Source organism: Anomalospiza imberbis, chromosome 4 (genome assembly GCF_031753505.1).
Source record: "Anomalospiza imberbis isolate Cuckoo-Finch-1a 21T00152 chromosome 4, ASM3175350v1, whole genome shotgun sequence".
In the NCBI taxonomy this organism is placed as follows: domain Eukaryota; kingdom Metazoa; phylum Chordata; class Aves; order Passeriformes; family Viduidae; genus Anomalospiza; species Anomalospiza imberbis.
The window spans coordinates 54172735-54191700 of NC_089684.1; the positions used below are offsets into that span (position 1 = coordinate 54172735).

The window sequence follows — 18966 nt, forward strand, 5'->3', positions numbered from 1 at the left end:
TTCAGGACAGGTAACCCAAACTGACAAATGGGATATTCCAGACCATGACATCATGCTCAGTATGTAAAGTGAGGTGAAGGAGAAAGGGGTGAGATATTTGGAGTGGTGGCATTTGTCTTCACAAGTCACTGTTACCATGGTAGGTCCTGCTGTCCTGGAGGTGGCTGAACACCTGACTGCACATGGGAAGCAGGGTATTAATTTTTTTTGTTTTCTTTCTTTGTGTGTGTGGCTCTTGCTTTCCCTAGCAAACTGTCTTCATCTTCAACCCAGCAGTTTTCTAGCTTTTACCCTTCCAATTCTCCCCCAATCCCACTGGTGGGTGAGTGAGTGAGGGCTGTGTGGGTTGGTTGCCAGCTGAGGTGGAACCATGACAGTCCTTTTTGTTGCCAAATAAGGCTGTTGTGGTTTAGGAATGGTATTCCCCACTTTAGTATTCCTCTAAAACTATGTGCCACTGCCCTACCCCCTCCAACTGGAGGCACGCATTGAAGTAAGAACAATTTGCTGGAAATAGCAGTGAGAAAAAAATTAACAATAACAGCAACAATATTAATAACAAAAGGTATAAGAAAATTAATTATTCACACAGAAAAACTCTCAATAATAGAAAATATCAGATGGATCCCTCCACCATGTTTCTTGACCAGAAGGAATCCCTTCTCCCCAGAAGGGATTCCCTTTCCCCTACCCCAGCAATGACGAGAGGTGGTATAGAATAACCTCTGTGTGCTAGCCATGCCCTCTCCTGGATACTGCAAAACAAAACCTGTCCTGGCTGGAACCAGGATGCAGGGAAGGTAGTTTCATACAAGATCTGAAGTCCAGTTTAGAATGAGCACAAACTCTTCAGGAACAGGGCCAGGATACAGCCTGCTAGTGCTGTTACATGCTGCTTTTCTGACCCACGTTTGACAGAATCAGCCTTGCATGCTGCCACCACCCTGCAGAATGACTAGGCCTGTCTAAGACTACTAAGACTATTTCATAACTAAATCCAGAAACACCCCTCCTAAAGAGCAAATGTATGATTCAATTATTTTTTGCTTGGACAAACAAATTTTCCACCTAGTCTATTTCTACAGAACAGGAAATCTACTATTTCTACAGAAAAAGCTGCAGCCTTCCATTCTCACCAGAATATCTCCTTCATATTTAAGAAACCAAATCAGCATTCTCAAAGGCCCTGATTTCAGTGCAAGTTACATGTCTTAATTTGATTTAAGATGTCTTCTGGAAAGTACTGAATATCCTCTCCTCCAGTTTCTCACTCTATGTGTCAGGTATCCACGGGAGGGGCCCAGGATACATTGCAATATCAAATATAAGTGTGGTTGGGTTTAGTTGTGTTAACACAGCACAGCTGTCCCAGCTGAATTTGCCTTGAAGATGAAGTATAAGCAGCACTGCTTAGTATGCTTCACAGTTGCCTCTAACAAAGTCTGAATGAAGGACAGAACAAATACAAACAAAATTATCTTACTTCCTATTGCACTTAAATTTTGACAGACTGGAAACTGTCCAAATCCTCCTACTGTTTTGTGGTTAAAAATAGGAAAATCCAGTTTACTACAAATGGTGAAAAGTCCAATTAAACACATTTATTACTGAAAAATTGTCATCTCTGGAACTGCCTTGAAGCATGATGCATCAACAAATTTGCCTGCTAAGGAAGCATCATGTATATAATGACTAAAGTTTGTGACATTAGCAAAGACCCTTCAAAAATGAAAAGTGATACAAATTGCTGCAAGCTTTATTTTCTAAACGTCTGATTGTTCCTGAATATGATACAAATAAAATCAATCTAAACTTACTCATTTTTCCAACATCTGTTAGGAATTCTTTAAGAATCTGTTCGTAGGGACAATTTGTCACATCACAAAATGATGACATTTGCACCACGACATGCTGACATTATACTATCCTATTGTCACTATTTGTGACAAACATGACCCTACAACAACCTTTTGTTGACCTCTCTGATACCATGGACAAATATTTGACCATGTACTGCAAATAGAATCAATGATACCTTGGGACCAAAGCAGAGCAAGTCTGTTCCCTTGTGTAAGCCAAGGTCAGCCTATTTGCTCCTAATTCTATGGTACCAGGAATGCCACAAGTGCCACATGCTCTGATCCTTCAACACAAACCTCCTGCCTCACCTCTGAACAAGGACAGCCTGAGATGGAGGGAGTTAGTTCATTGCAATAGTCAAGCTAAATGAAGCAGTAACAGAGCTCCATAGTCAACATCTTTAAGTGGGAACAGGGAAGGATGAGTCCAAATTAGCCTTCTAATTATTTTCTCTTTAACTTGACTATTTAAACAATTACCTAAGTTACACAGTATAATGCCCTGAAAATTTTTAGTACTGAATAGGCTTGGTTTGCTGCACCACCGCTCCTTCCACAAAAAAAGAGAAGGAAGAAAACCTTTTTTTTTTCCCCATATAGATATAATAATGATGCCTACTTGCATGTCATTCCTCAGAATTATTGGCATGTGATTCAGAAACTACAAAAAATTACAATCAGAATTGGGGCCGCTTTTGTTGTCAGGAAAAGCCTCGTGCTGTTAGCAAAGAGAGATGAGAGCCACCTAATGCTTTGGGGGCTTAAATAGCTGTTAACTAACAGGGTGACTAGTATGGCTGCAGCATTAGCCCAAGGACCTGACCCAAAACACACTGAAGCTGCTGTGGCCTTGCACAGCCTTTGGGCTCAGTGACACCATATGGAGAACCCCTGCTCTCACAGCTCAGAGAGTGCAGCAGAGAGCTCAGGACAATGAAACTCCTCTACAGGGAGCCTTTGCTGCAGGGAAGTGATGAGGACTCAGGTCTCGTTTCTCTCTGCTGAATTGATTGTCTGAGCAAGGAGATTGATGCAGAAATCAATTCACTCATGCCAGCTGGTTTCCCTCTATCTGCACTGGTAGTAAGTTGATTGGGATATTAGTTTCCTTCAGCTGATGTGTCTTCCATATGTAACATGCTGACCCTAGTGATGCTGAACACACAGCAGCTAGAAAGATTAAATTAACCAATCCATAGGAAGGAAGGTAGGGGAGTAAGAGAGAGTAAGAAAACAAAGAAAGGCAAAAAACAGCAACCCTCAGCTCATGCTAAGAGGCTTGTTTCTTCTAGATAAATGTAATAATATAGACTTTTAGAGAAAATAAAGTGAGGAGAAAGAACAGTGTGGAATTCAACAATTAAAATATTATTCTTGGGTTATTACTTGTTTCTGTTTACTTTTCTCCATTTTGTAAGCTCTTGCACCTCTTTCTTTCCATTACTGTTAACATTCTATTACCTGTGAGATAAATTAAAGCCAAGAATCCTTCCATTATGGATAAAATTTAAGTCAATGAAATGGTGCTGCTTCATTCTAGCTGAGAAATACAAACACAGCCTGGGTTCCCAAGGAGTCTATAGATAGAACACTATAACTGAATGTTTTTACTGATGTCCTTCAAAACAATATTTAAAATGGAAAGAGAGCACTAGAAATCTCTATTTAAAAATGATTAACTATTTGTAAATAATAATGAGCAAGATTTTCAAAATTCACCTTCAGCACTTCTTAAAATCTAAGAAACTTGATCATGCCTGTTTAATAAATCTTTTAAGCAACTTAAGAGAAAAGGATTGATTTCCATTTCAAAAGAATCACCAATTTTTACTGAACAAAAACCTAGCTTAACTATGCCATGCAAACTTGGAACAAACAAGCAGAATTTCTTGTATGTATCAAAACAACTTTATTATACAGCACACCAGAAGATCAGCTGTTTTAAAGTCAAATGCTAAGACATCAAAAGCATATTTTCATACATGGAAAGGGTGAGACACTTGAATACTCTCAGGTAAACTTCCATAAATTAAAAATGAGACTCACTTGTTGATAAGAACATACACAGTATTGGTTATGCACCAAAGGAATAATGGCTTGAATTTAAAATTAATTCTGGCTCAGATGAGGTTGTCCATTTAATGAACATTTATTCAACTTCAAATAACCAAGAAAAACATTTGGGATACTTTGTACTTTTTGCATATGACAGCACCATCATCTACACATCTAAAAAGATGCTTTAATATATTCCAAAGAAACAAAAAGACATCTAAAACTGCTTTTGCCATGCATCTTTCTTTCCAGAAACAACATTCACTCAAGATAAAGAACACTATTTAAAGTACCCAAATTGATGAGAAACTTACAATAGAAGAAAACCTGTAATTTGTAAATTGTGTTGATAGATCTACTTGTTACTTCATTAATTTTTCTGAATTTAAATACTATTTAAATCAATATGAATGAATAAGTGGTTTTAAAATTCTAAAATGTAGAGACAAATCCACAAAATTTCAACTAATTTAGCTGTATGGAAAATAAATAATAGAAATACACTACTAGCAAGTACTAGTCATTCACGTTCCCTCTCATTTCATGTTTACAAAAAAGGTGCTTATTTCACCTAAGAAGCTTTTACAGTTACCCCTGAGCCACAAAGTGCTGTTGGCCAGAAAAGCTGTCTGGTGAAGGATCACAAAATTTTCATCTGAGTCTGATGCTCTTCCCTAAATATCCACAGGTCTAGCCTAGCACAGACATCCTCATGTTCTTCTTAGAAGTCATTCCCATAAGACAGTATCAATTTCACATTAGATAAAAGCACTCTAAATCTGTTCATCTTCTTTCAGTCCATGAACCTCAGTGACTACACAGCAAGTGCACTTCATCAGAGAAATAAGCTATGCCAGAAACCAAGACCTTACATGTTTCTGCTTTTGACTCCCATGTTTTCAGGGCTCTGATAAAGCAACAGCTTGGATATATGCGATTCAAAGTTGCCTCCTGTGACAGCTTCAAACTCATTTGCTGTCTCTGCTTTCCTCAGATTGTGTTTGTTTTCAAAAGAAGCTTCATACATTTAAATTCCTGCCATAAGTAACAGCTTGTAAATATTTAATTTCATTTAAAAGAAAAATAATTAATTGCCTATCAGCTGCAAAAAATAATAATGAGGCATACTTGGCAAAGTCCCACCTCAGAATGACATCACCCAAGTATGAGAATGACATGCACTAATATTTGAACTTAACCCAGACAATAAAATCCACAGTAATAGACATTTCAGAAGCTGTGTTTTGCTCACAGTACCTCTTTTATATATTAAATCTAACACTGAATAGATTATGATTATTTTTCAATTACACTTGGATGATCAACCAAGTCATTTCAAATTCTTATTAGATGGCATGTGCAGATCACAGAACTGGAAATGGAATTTTGAGTATTTCATTTCTAATTATGATTATTTAAACTCACCTGGAAGCTTAACACAGAAGCAGTGTGTTTCATAGTATGTCCCCAGTCCAAAACTAACCCTGGGTAGGATTTAAGGGATCTCTTCACAGCTTTCAATTTGGGGCATTAGGTGAAATATACCACTCCAGGGCCAGTTTCAACTAAGATGATGTATTTTGGGGACAATTGTATTTTAAACATTTGCTATTGCTATGCTCTAGAGCTACAGGTCCTGCCATGAACACAAGATTTCCTTAAGCAATTCCATGCAGCCTGTCCAATTCTACACACAACATGTGACCAAGCGTGAACATCTATTTTCATGGGAATGGCAACTCCCAAACTGACGACGTGTCAGTGTCATAACTAACCATGTCTTTCAAGATCTTGTTTTTCAGATGGAATGGGGAAGGTGATGCTATTCGAGCCCTCAGGGGCGAGAAAAGTGATTTAATACTGAGAAGGAAATGAAGGGAGAATAACAAAGGAGACACACAGAGACAAAGGAAGGAGGAAGGAGGAATGAGACATACACAAAAAAAAGCAGATGAGGAAGTAACAGAAACAAAGGATAGCTGCAGAACTTGCCTAAAGGGGAGCAAAGTTTCTGACTGACTGATAGAGACTGTGACAATCAGGTTCACTTAATAAATACAAGTCTATTTAGTGGCTACAAAAAATATATTTTGTGCAAACCATCCACATACAACAGACTGTGGATCAAAGACTATGAACTCTATATTATTCCCTGACACAGTGTCTATGCCTAAATGTGAATTTCAGTGCTCTCATCTCAATGGGCTCAATTTCTCAGCTACCAACCCCTGCGAAACATCACACTGGGCTTAGGTCTGTTCCCTCAGGGAAGCCTTGATGTACTTCACAAAGTACAGCAATGCAATAACCAGACTTGCTGGCAGTTTTTGCAAACAAGATAAAAATTACATCCTTCTGTAGCTTTACATTCCCATCTTCAGGAAGTCTCCTCACAGTTAGGAACATTAGAGCCAAGACGTAATCCCTCACAATAGATGGACACTGATTCAAACAGGAAGTGGAGGCACTTCTTTTCATGCAGCCACAGTGTTCATAAAGCATCTCTTGCCTCAGAAACACACACAAAAGCATCCTGAACATTCCTGTGTGCTTGCAGACTGATCAAACTAAACCAAGTCCACCCACTGATGAAGAAACTTGTCTTTCATTCAATTCTTATGTTGTAGCAGTCCATGTCAGTTTAAGAAGTGCCTTTCCGCAGTTAACTAAACCCCAAAAAATATTTTATATTGAGAATTTACCAGCTAACAACCCAGTTCTCACACGGATTATATATGGTCATCTGATATCAGTCATCTCCCTCCCAAAGGTTTTTAAATCAAGAAATGGAAGAGAGGGCACAAGGTGCTTATATAATAAATTTTTTTTATTCTCTCTTAGGGTTTTCGAGGAGCAGTGAGATTATTAAAAGGTTCAAAGCCTTCTAAATGAAGACCACTTTATAAAAAGAACATCTGGTTTAAAGCAGTTGGAAGAGGAGGTAGGAAGGAAGGAAAAGAAGATCTTGTTAGTAGCCCTCAGTGCTCTGCCCAGTAGCCCTTGAGAGATGCTGCAGGAAGATGAACATATGTATTTCATTATGAACTGAAAACGTGTTCACTGAGCTACATCCTACCATTTTTAAGCAAAGGTGCCTGGTTCAGCCTATATGCAGGGAATGTGTTCCTTCTTCATCTTACTTCACAGAAGCTGACAGGAACCAACAACTTAATCAGTCAATCAGAAAGTGGGTTTCACAGAGCTACAAAAATGCTGTTCAGCTGATCTGCAACACATTTTTTTGCTTCTCTTCTTGACAGTGGCTTTAGACAGTGTTAAATAATAGTATCTGTGACCTGAGAGAAATTTAGTGCATTGATAGTGGGCTGCTTGCTCAAAAAATATGGACACTTTTGCTCTATCCACACATCCTCTTCCCTCTTGCATGTGCTCAGCAGTACCTCTCACATACAAGAGAGGAAAGAAGAAACTTTGGATTCTTTCATATTTGTTTTTCCTATCAGGCTGGGAAACTACAAAAAGAGGAGGATCAGATCTCAGCTGTCTCCACCAGTACTGGTCTCCCTCACCCAGGGAGAAAGAAAAGCTCAGAACCACTAATAGTAACAGCTCCCCAGTTTTCTACCCCAAGCACCAGTAGAGTCACGGACAACCAGAGAGTTCACTGTCAGTCCTCTGTAATCTGTCACTGGTGCTCAGGACACAGCTCTCAGCATAAATGTTTTGCATAGTTTCTGTTCAGCTTGTACTTCTCACTCATGGCAAAGAACACATTTCAAAACTTCTCTCAAGGCAGCTGAGACCTTTCTACATACTAGCCATTTCGTGGCTGGGTAAGAGGTAGGGAAACACAGGGAATCACTGATTAAAAGCCAAACAAATTAGCAAAATAAGAAATGGCCTTTTACATCAAAAGCTGCAACTTTGATGAAGTCCTATTGCCTATGAGGAGGCATCTGTGCTTGAGAGAAGAAAGCTTTTTCTATGCGCTGACCTCATGAAATACTACAATACTGAAGATTCCAAAGCCCTGTGCACGGCAATTAAACTAGTCCAGATTACAAGACTAAAATGAGAGAGGCCAGAAGGAAATGAAGTTCACTTAGCACATGTGCAGAGCAGTGCATGGCAGCCACATCTAATGTGAACCCTTACTACTCTCAACAGGGCCCCACAAAGTGCTCAGAAAGAGCACAGAGGGATCCCTCCCAAAACCAGCTGGGAACTGACAGATAGGAGTTTACTGACTCCAACATGCCATGGAATAGGATATTGGGGTTCCTTTAGTTAAGAATCATCAAGATTAGAGCCTATAAGTACAAACACACAAATGCATAGCAGATCCTAATAATCTGATTTTGACTTCCTTTTCCACTGGGAAAATCACTGCAGGTTGAGGTGAGGTGGGCACAAGAGCATCAGTCTTTCTGTGACATCCAACTGCTCCAGCAGTGCAACGTGCTCTAGCATCACCAGCCAGGTCCGTGGGAATCTCCAGGCATTTGCTGCCACAGATCTCCCAAGAATTCACCTCATGAGCTCTGTACCAGGCTGATTGTTAGAGCACTGCGTATGTGCATGGCATCCATTTGGATCCCATTGATTACCACTGGTGGTGGTAATTGAAGGAAATATCTCTGCACCGAGAAAGAAATCCACTAATCCACCTGTTCCTGGCACATGCTGCTTTTGTTTGGTTTATTTCTGGTTTTGTATCATCTCATCCATGGAGCCCTTCAAAAACCATGCAAAAAATAGAGCTGCCCATACTAAAGGGGCTCACGAGTTCCCTCAGGGTTATACTCTTATCTCTACCTATGTTAACACTGGTGCCTCCTTAGGCTGAACACCCAAAACAATTGCTGGGAGCATAAAACAAGAGCTGAGAGAAGTGTATTCTGCTCTCCATAAATGGCAAGATTTAATGAGTGCTACTGCAGATTTAGATGTGTTAGACTTCACAAACAGTTCCAATCCTCTGAAAAGACCAAGTTACAAGGTATCTTTCTGCTAGCAAACACAGGAAAAATACCTTATTGTACCCCTTGAGGATTTTATGGCAGCATACTACCACTGATACAACTGTGTTTTCAATGAAGAAACAACAATTTCTTCAGAATCAGTCATATTTACCACTGTGAAACAGTGCTGAAAGCTCAAAGAGTGATTCCAACATACTCCTCTCACCCTCCAGCTCCATTCCCTTGGGCATCTGTCTTGCAGTGACAATTGTTGGTGGAGAGAAGCATGGGAATGCATTAATCATAAACAGGCTCTTCTTCACCACCTGAGAAAAGCAACATTTCTCTACCATAGCTCAGTTAGGGATGCCAAGCTATGCACTGGTAAAATTTACGGGTGGAACAGCTCGATTCTCTATCATCATCATCCTCACTTATTGGTATTACACAGCACCTAAATGCTGCCAACTGAGAGCAGAACCCCAGAACACATTTTGCTCACACACATGCAGGGGGAAGATTGCTCTTTCCCTGGGCACTTTCAGTCCAGCGACCAGACCAGAGACAGTTACTGTGATTAAAAAAGTATTTTCACAGAGTGTAACTTGCCATCTGCTAAAACTTAACACACTGGCCAGGAAACCTGGGCCTACTGCTGCACGGGAATAAGGACACATCACAGGGGTTGGTGCTCCCAAATACAATGCTGCAACACTCATGCAGCTTTACCATGCCTCCAGTGACAAAGAAACAAAGTCCATTAAGTGAATAGGGGAAAAAAACATTAAATACATCTACTTCATGGACTAGAACAAACGTTTAATAATGTTACTGCACTGAAACCACAAAACCCCGCTTTTTTGCTAATGAACAAATTATTTAAGTGTTTTTATGACTTCCCTTTAAAAAAAAACCCTATTTCCTGTTCTGTGATTTTCTTTTTAGGAAAACAGATAATCATGATGATGATTAGAAGGATGCCAGAAGTTAACAATAATCTCTGTGTGCAAGTACCTTTCTAAAAATGTGCCTGTCAGATACACAATAGGTACTATTGTATCTAGGCACTGTCCTATCCATATGGTGCAATTAAAGAGCTAGCAAAAGTGAGCTACAAAAGAAAACTTAAAAGGTCAAAAAATGTTATTCAGAGAAATAATTATTAGTCTACAAGAGCAGAAAAAGTACGAACACTGAGAAAGAAACAGAGTTGTTTGATTAAACTGCTAAACAAAGGCAGAAAAATCATATTAAATACAGGTTAAGTTTAGTCACACAATCTTAAGACTGTTCAGTGATCTTGAAGTGCCAGAGTCTAGGCATTTAAATTAAACTGGACTACACATTAAAAGGAGCCCTGATCAAAACAAACATCAGAACAAGCAGACAAGTTTGCATGACTTGTGAGAGTCTTTTCTTCTCTAATTCCTGGGCTGTACTGTCAAAGGAACAAAGAAATCACAGACATGATTTTCTATAGTCCTGCCTCTTTTAGGTGTTATGGTGATAACCACTACTTTAATATCAAAGTGCAAAGCTAATTTTTAGGCAAAAGCCATTCTAAGAGATAGAGAAGTACTATTATTCTCACCTTGCAGGTAAGAAACTGCAAAATCACATAAGGCAAGTGGTATTTCAGAAGATACTGGTGAGGTAAAAGTTCTTTGGCACTATTATTCAGCTTCAATTTAATCCAACAGCTGTTGGAAACTCATGCTCTGTCTCTGGCCAAGCTTTACATTTCCCCCAGGCATCAACTGCACCTCAATTCTTGCTTAGAGCTCGCAGACATGGCGACGGGGCTGCGCAGAGCATCACCAGCTCTGCCAAGGACTCTCAGTCCTGCAAAGCAGCGGCACCTCAGCATCTCTCCTCTTTCCACAACAGCCTCACCCACAGCTGCTGAAACCCAGTAGGATTCGCAAGCCCAGCACTTCTCTACTCATCACACTAAAGTCAGCAAGCCCAGCACATATACCCAGATTTTTCAAGCATGTCTGTTAAGATCAGGGATCCATTCAGAGACCATCCCCATATCCTTCCTTCTGCAGAAGTCCAAGCTTAGACTTAATCACTGAAACATAGAGTCACAGAATGGTTTGGTTTGGAAGGGACCATAAAGTTCATCTAGTTCCAGCCCCCCTGCCATAGGCAGGAAACCTTCCACTAGACCAGGCATCTCAAAGCCCCATCCAGCCAGGCCTTGGACAGCTCCAGGGATGGGGCACCCACAGCTTCACCAGGCAACTTTTTCCAATGTCTCACCACCCTTGCAGTGGAGAATTTTCTCCTTACTAAAGAAGTAAAGCACAGCAAAGGATCCCACACAATATTTCTTTAAAAGTGGTTTTGTCACTGGTGATTTGTTAGAGTTTTAAATTGTTATTACTGGGACAGGGGACTGGGGATGGGAATGTTTGGTAAGGAACGTGAGACTTTGAGAATAAAAATTCTGAAGATGTTGCAGGTTATCAGGTTTCATTCTGAGCTACAGCAAGAAGTCATATACTGCAGAATAGTTTCAACCTATACTTTCAGCTTTTGCATAAATAAAGTTGAGTTTTCAGAACATAGAAGCATCCCACTTGATTGTATTGCCGATTCTCTCTCCTTTATGTGAACAACCTTTGGTCTTAACTGACACAATCATAAAATATTATATTTGGACAGGGAAAGGACTTGGCATAAAAGCTTCTGTAATCTGGGCAGTTTCATGTTTTAAATGCATAAGGTGGTCCATACCTTACAGAGCTTCCCATTTTAGCAGAACAATTACTGTTTTTATGAAAAGCTCATCATTTCCCCCTTCCATTCTTTAAAAAAGGATCTTCTACTCTATTGAATTTTAATAAAGTCAAAAGGGCTGTCCTCAATTCTTTCTCCAAAGATCTATATCAGTAGATTTCTAAGACCATTAACTTGAGAAGAATGCATTATGTTCCCACTGTGATACATGCACTGCTATCCCCAGCCTAAACACATCCCTTACGATTGCTTTGTTTACCTTGCACGTGTAATACATCAGCAGTATCAGAGGCAGGATTTCAATCTGGTGTCTCTCTAGCATGTATATTGCCAAATTTCCCTCTTAGATTTAAACTGAGCTTGTCCCAACATCAGCACAGTCGTATTGCTGTAATAGCTCGTTCCTAAGCAAGCCAGGTAATGCCAGCAAACCAGGTAAAACCAGGCATGGCTGCAGGTATGGAGGAAGACTTGGAAGCATGTTTGAAATACATATTTACTAATTAAAGTTTGTATCAATTTTAAGTGTCTCCTTTGGGGATGAGAAGAGGTGCTATCTCCCTTTCCTTTAGCAATTGGAATTTGCTGAAATGTGGATAGAGCTCAGCAGGCAGCAATATGACTTACAGCCAGATGTAAGGCTGGGAGAGAGGGAAAACAGAGGCTGGTAGAAGCAAATAGATGAAGTAAGCCAGAAACTTTATACCAATAAAAAAGAAAAAGGAAAAAGAAATTTTAAACTCCTGAGTTACTTCAATCAGATTAAAATCATTCTGCTTTCCATGTGGGATTCTGCTGTTCCATTCAAATATGATTACTGGGTTTGGTTTCTGTTTGTTTTTATAATCACACTATCATCTCAAGGAATTTTAAGAAAAACCTTCCCTATGGGAAATCTACTTTTCACTTTGCAATATATCTGCCATTTATCAAAGGTCTGAGCTGTCAGGATTTTTGACCTCATGCTCCCTTTAGTTTCATAAAATGTAGTCTGACTACTCTGCAGAAACACCACCCAAACCTTACCAGAAATGGACTTTAGCCCATGTTTGCATAGATAACTACATTTACCATTACAAGTACTGCTATAGTAATGTTGAAGTCAATGTTTTTTATAGTTTTTCTCACAACTGATTGCAACTGAACAAAACAGAAAACTAATTCAATAAAATATCTGCCAGAAGAATACATGTAGTGACCACTAGCCTCTACAAATCACAATGGTGAAACTGTATCAAAAATATTAAGTTTCTAAATTAAACAAACTATCTGTATATCAAATAGAAACAAGTCTGTACCAGCTAAAGTTTTTGTGTGTAGCAATATCTGCAGATGGTAATAAATTTTTCTTTTTGGTAAGTCACTGTTTTTTAGGACTCAAAAGAATTTATGTGCATATTTATATTTATTTTCCATAACAAACATGTTTATGGGGGGATCATAACATCAAGTTACTTGACAAATAAGCGCCTGCATGGACTTAATATTTTGACAACAAACAAAAAAATAAAATACTGGCACCATGAAACTGCAGACTTGGAAGTAGCTGGCCAAAGTCCTGCTGACACTACTTTAGCAGTCTGCACACAGCATGAAGAGCAGCCCCTGCATCAAAATCAATTGTGAATACTAGTCTCATTCTCCCCCTGTTTCTGTTTTGGCTTTGATTTTTTTTTTTAATTGGCTAGTATGAATGCATAACGGGAATTCTTCAGGAGGGTCAAAAAGAATATAGTTTTGCAAATAAAGTTGCTTATCTAGCACCAAGAAAAAAGCTCCTGGGATGACTAAGGTCTCTCCAAAGGAAAAGTAGGATTTTTAAAAGCTGTCATGAATTGACATTTTTCCCCCAAATCAGAAAAGCTTGCATATTTTTAGTAAATCTGGGCACATGTATATTTAGCTTAACACACTAAGGGCTATTCTTTTAGCATGCTACGTGTACATATTCCAATTCTCAGTGTTATTTATCAGTTACACGGATGGCAATTACTTGCCCTTCCTACAGTAAATGGTGTGTTGCACCACCCACCTGCCATGTCTTCAGTTTATGATATTTTAAGACTGGCAAGAAAATTAGTTCCACTTGCATGAGCCTTTGTTTGAAAGGAAGACCACACAACAGCTTTCTGTGGGCAGAGGGGATGGAGAGCAGAAATACTAATTGCAGGAATTCACTAACCAGATGCATTCTTGCTGTGACAAGTACTGGCTTTGCAAGACCTACATCACCAGTGATGGTTTTGACTATACATCCCACTCTAAAGAAAGGCTGGGGACATGCTTCTTGTTCATAGGATTTGTAAATAATTGTTAGACTACAAAATAAAGTAATGAGGACACAAAGCCAGAAGCAATTTGCCTATCTCCCAGTACAGCTCTCTCTTGAAAAAGCAAAGAATTGTATCCTGGTCCTCCCAGGGATTCAAGCCCACTTTACAATCCATGCAATCACATCCTCTGTTTTGCCATTAAAGCCACCATTTCTCTAGCTCACCAAACTAACAGCATTACAAGAGGATAGTAACTAAACATCAGACTTCTGCAGTACAGAAAAGAGGGAAGAGAGAGGATCAATTTAATTTATAGCCTCCCTAGTTTCTCTCAAGAGATCTCATGCAACCAAAAATCACATGCTCCTAGTACTGCAGCACAGGATGATTTACACGATGTAAATTATTTTTCTAAAACTCCATGTGCACATCAACCTAACCTCTGCCCCTCTCACATTTATGTATTTGCCCTTGATCCATACACAAGTAGTCCATGGCAGCACTTTCAATGAACTGTTCATGCAGGTGAACATCCCTGAGGGATGCAGCTGCCCCCTCTGCTTTTATAGTTATTTATCTCTTCGTCATGGAGCTCAAAGGAATAATCCTATTGCATATTTCTTCTTCATTTATTTTACTAGGTGAGGTGTTTAAGAGGATATGTGGTCATCTGGAGCTCATCACTGTCAAATTTTCAGCCACGCAGCTGTAAAGGGTAAAGAAACTAATTTAGCTCCTTGGTTTACAAAGTGCTGAGTGCCTCCAATGAGGTGCCAAATGTGTGTGGTGACAATTTCAGATTGCTGAGTGCCTCCTGAGGTTCCAGGGCCTGATCCAAAACCCCACTGCAGTAATGACAGTCCTCCCCTTGGCTGCAATGCACCTGCGACAGAAGAGAGCTTTAAGACTCAAGCCTGTACTTCCAAGACAAGGAAAATATTGCCACAGATTTAAGAACACAGAAAAAGGTGGCAGATTTGAGAAGCACTGGATCATAGCATTCCTACCTCCAAACAACCCAGAGTAGTATAAATAAGTACAAACATATCTACTTAATGAAATAGACATTCAAGACTACTTTAAATATGTTTGAGATCAGGTGCTTATTTTCAATTGTTTGAATATAACATACAGCAAAATTCTCTCCAATCCTTGGAGCCCATCATGTTTCCTTTGAGCTTAATGTATTTCTTCCACTCCTTAAAAAAAATAAAGAAAGAAAAGAAATATTCTATGTGTTGTCTTTATAAATCATTTTTCTCTGGAAGCCTGTGTTAAAATCAGCTCTTCTTCTGGAAGCATGCAATAAAACAAACCCAACTAACAAGAAAAGAAGCTGAAAAAAATGCTGACAGTCATACTGTAAAACATCCAGTGCAAAGACTGGCTGCTTTCATTTGGGTTAAGGCAGCAAAGTCTTTCTTTAACAGGTCACTTGTTCAAATACTGCCTTGCTTGACATCTGCTGATGGCAAGCAGAGTAAGCTTCATACTTTGGAAGGAACTTTGCAAAAGTATTTTTTATTGAATGTATAAATAATGTACAGAACGTCTGCAGGTATTCATGATGAGTGTGTCCTTCTGCAATACTGAATTAGTAAATAGCAACTAAGAAAACAAAAAAAAGAGCTAAGTTGCAGCAAAGACTGTAACCACTTTCATTTCTTCTGACAGTTGCCATTTATCTTTGCTTTTGAAGAGATTATATGATAGTATTTTAGTAAGGGAGCTGTAGCATACTGTGAAAAAATAATAACATTTTAGCAATACAAGCCCTCACTGCAGCATCTGTTATTAAATCTTTGCAGAGAGGCGAGGCGAGACCGCTAGTCATAACTGTGGATTAGCAAGGTTCTACTATATTCATTTCAGAGTGCAGAATGCTTTGCATCAAAGCTGTTACTTGCCTTCTATGTCAAAAAATGAACTTATGCCAACTTTTTAATACTGAATTCTTCAAGGAAGCTGTCCTAACAGCCTGCAAGCACTGTCCACAAAAAACAGCAACCATCTAATAGCAGAGAAATGGAAGAGAAGGACAGAATCAGAATAGCTGATGCTGCTGATTTGCAACACTTTCTTTTCACAGAAAATGACCATCATCTTACACTTCCTTCCTGAGCAAATCAAAAACTGCCTTTGAAAGTGTCAGGCTTTATGATGCTGACTTCAACTCTGACACCCGATTATACAAGAGCATTAGCATAAGCGCACAGCATGCTCCAGGGAATCACTGCATCCTCATCAGTGGATCCCTAGAAGCTCCACATCCTGGCTGACTCCCTAGCAAAACAGGCAAAAACCCAGGACTTCAGGTCCTAGAGAAAGCATGGAAATTCACATACTTATGGGAAGTATAACACACACACTCTGAACTGACCCAACTTCAAGTAAACTTTATACTAAATTCACAAAGTTCAAGCAGAGTCAGAGCTTAGCTGAATGTAGTTAAAACGCTCGGGAGTTTTCCAGAAACACTAAAATCCTCCAGGAGAAAGTTCATCTTAAGCTTGCATAACAATATTTTCCTGATTATGAAGTTGCACAGACAGTGCAAGGTGCTATGCAATATTTACCCATGACGCCCACTGTTATGATATAATGTTTCAGTGAAGAATAAATTAGAAGCAGCAAATCCCTGAAACCACCCGTGTGAATACACAACCATTAATGGATTAATACATAAAGAAGTGAAGACTAGCTGAAACTGAAAATTAGTTTAAAAAATACTAGTGGCACCCACCGTGAGAGTTGCTGTCTAAAACAGATAAACAATAAAGGCAAGACACACTGCTTTAACTGTGAAAAGTTGTGAACACTGATGCTCTAATGCAGTATCACTGGTCCCAGCGCAAGGTTTTTATGCACCGATGTGGCTGTAAAAGCCCCCTCGGAGAGCTGCTGCTATTCCGGACCTTTGCAGGACGTCCCTACGCACCTGCGGCGCCCGGCGGGGCCGTCACGCTCTCTCACTGCCGCTGCTCACATCACCTCAAGCCCAGAGCTACGTTTTATTTCATTTTCGGCTTGTTTCGGGCTTTTCTTTCCCCGGCGCTTGAGGAGGCAGAGCGCGGCGCGGGGGAGATTACATGGAGATGACTGAATCGCGGTGAATCGATTAAGCCTCGACAATTTAATCTGGGACTTCATGCGGGGCTGGAGGAGATAATCCCCGTACCGCAGCTCGTCCGTGCCTCTCCTTTCCCCGGATACCCTGGCACAGACCCGGGGGCACGCCGACCGCACACGGACACCGCCTCGCCGGTCCGGACCTAAGCCGCCCTCCTCCTCCTCCTCCTCGCAGCGCGGCGCACACCGCGCACCCGGCGCCTCTGCAAGATGCGCGCTCGCAAACTTTCCAAACTTCTGGGGAAGTGGCGAGGGGTACGCGGGGTCGGCCCGACCACGGCGGCGCTTCGCCTCCCGACGGCACCTCACGGTCCGCAGCACCCCGAGCGCTGCCCGCGGGGACTCCCCCGCCCCGGGCCGGCCAGCGGCAGGCGGGAGCAGCGCGCTCCGGCCGCAACGAGGCCGGCGGAGCGCAGGTTGCTCCCCGCAAGTTGGAAGACCAAAGCAACGGCAAGGGCAGGGACCCCAAACACCGCCCGCACTCCCCCTCGTACTCACGCTGCTGTTCTCGCCCGTCCAGTGCACCATCGCCTGGTTGTGAGACGCGTCCCCTTTCAGCACGAAGGAGGTGCTGATGAGGGAGACCTGCTCCCGGCCGGCCGCCAAGGATGCTCTCCGGGAGCGGCTGCTCCCCGCCGCCGCCCCGCCGCCGCGCCGCGGCTCTGGCGGGCTGCGCGCCCCGCGGGTCAGGGCTACAGGGCGCGGGCGGCCGCAGGGCTCCGCGCAGCGCGGCGCGGCGGCGGCGCCCAGCAGCGGCGGCAGCAGAAGCAGCAGCAGCAGCAGCGGCGGCGGCGGCAGCCGGGCAGCCCCGCGCGGAGCGGCAGCGGCGGACACGCGTGGCCCGCCGTGCGCCATGGTGGCTCTCCGGCGTGGTAGTGACAGGCGGGGAGGTGGCGGGGAGGGAGGGAGACACCGCGGCGGAGGGCGGGGGCGGGGGAGGGCTGTAACCGGAGCGGGGCTCAGCGGCAGCGCCGTGCGCGGGGCTGCGCGCCCAGCCGGGGCGGCGCCGCCATCTGCTGGTCCGCGCCGAAACGCCGGGCGGGCTCCGGCACTCACGGACACGGGCACTCACGTCCCGCGGGAGCCGCGGCGGGGATGGGTCTCTCGGCGGCGGCGGAGCCCCGCCGCTTGTGAACTTTCACGCAGAACTCCAGGGAGAGGCTTTCCGAGAGCGCCCGAGCAAGATTCACGCAGACGGCTCGGCGCGGGTGCGCTGCTGCCCGAGGGGCGCGGAGGGCGAGCACCCACCGCTGCCTCTTTGGACACGAGGGATGGATGGCCGTGGTTTGGCCGTCCGTCCCGGGAGGCTGCAGCGAAACGGTCAGAAGGGATCTGTGGTCAGAAGCTGAGAGCTGAGGAGCAAATGAGGCCAGTGCCAAAATACGATTCCTGTCATCAAGAAAAGCGCTTTCATGGGGAAAAGGATCCTGTCCATTCTTCTGCCCCTCAGCTCCTAGGAGGCACCTGGCTCGTCACCTGCATTGTCGAGAGCCAACTGTTAGTCCGTTGTTGCCCGCTGTCGGGACATGTGCCTTGTAATTTGGGATTGATCCATGACAGCCCCAAGAAATGCTCTCCTGGCACGGGCACAGCCAGGAGGGACGATGACTGGTCCTGTGCAGGGTGGTGTCATTCAACTGACAGGTGAACCGGTGGAAGAAGATTCAGCCACCACAGTCTGGGTGCTCCTCCTGCTTCACTGCAGTGTGCTGTGTAACTGTGAATAAACTGGGACTTGTGAAATGGTTTGCCTCACATGCTGTGAAGAGGGCACAAGTTAGAAACCCACAATAACTGAGGTTGGCAGGGACCTCTGGAAAAGTCCTGGTTCAACCTGCTGCTCAGTCCAGGGCCAACTCTGAAGCTCAATCTAACTTCCCGGTAACATAAGGATACTCAGGCCTAAATGTCAGAAAACAAGTTTGAAAGATTATTGATGAAAGTAATGACTCCAGGTGTAGGCACCTAACAAAGGATATCTGG

At 42.4% G+C, this 18966-nt stretch overlaps 1 protein-coding gene across 6 annotated transcripts in view; it reads right to left on the bottom strand.

Annotated features, from left to right (window-relative positions):
- Positions 1 to 17853, bottom strand: part of SORCS2 (sortilin related VPS10 domain containing receptor 2) — a 540320-nt gene extending 522467 nt beyond the window's left edge. For all 6 annotated transcript variants that reach the window (XM_068188612.1, XM_068188611.1, XM_068188610.1 and 3 more), the window contains exon 1: positions 17482 to 17853. In XM_068188612.1, the coding sequence (XP_068044713.1) occupies positions 17482 to 17838 (357 nt within the window). In that variant the 5' untranslated portion in view covers positions 17839 to 17853. The remainder of the gene's footprint in view (positions 1 to 17481) is intronic.
- Positions 17854 to 18966: the final 1113 nt, after the last annotated feature.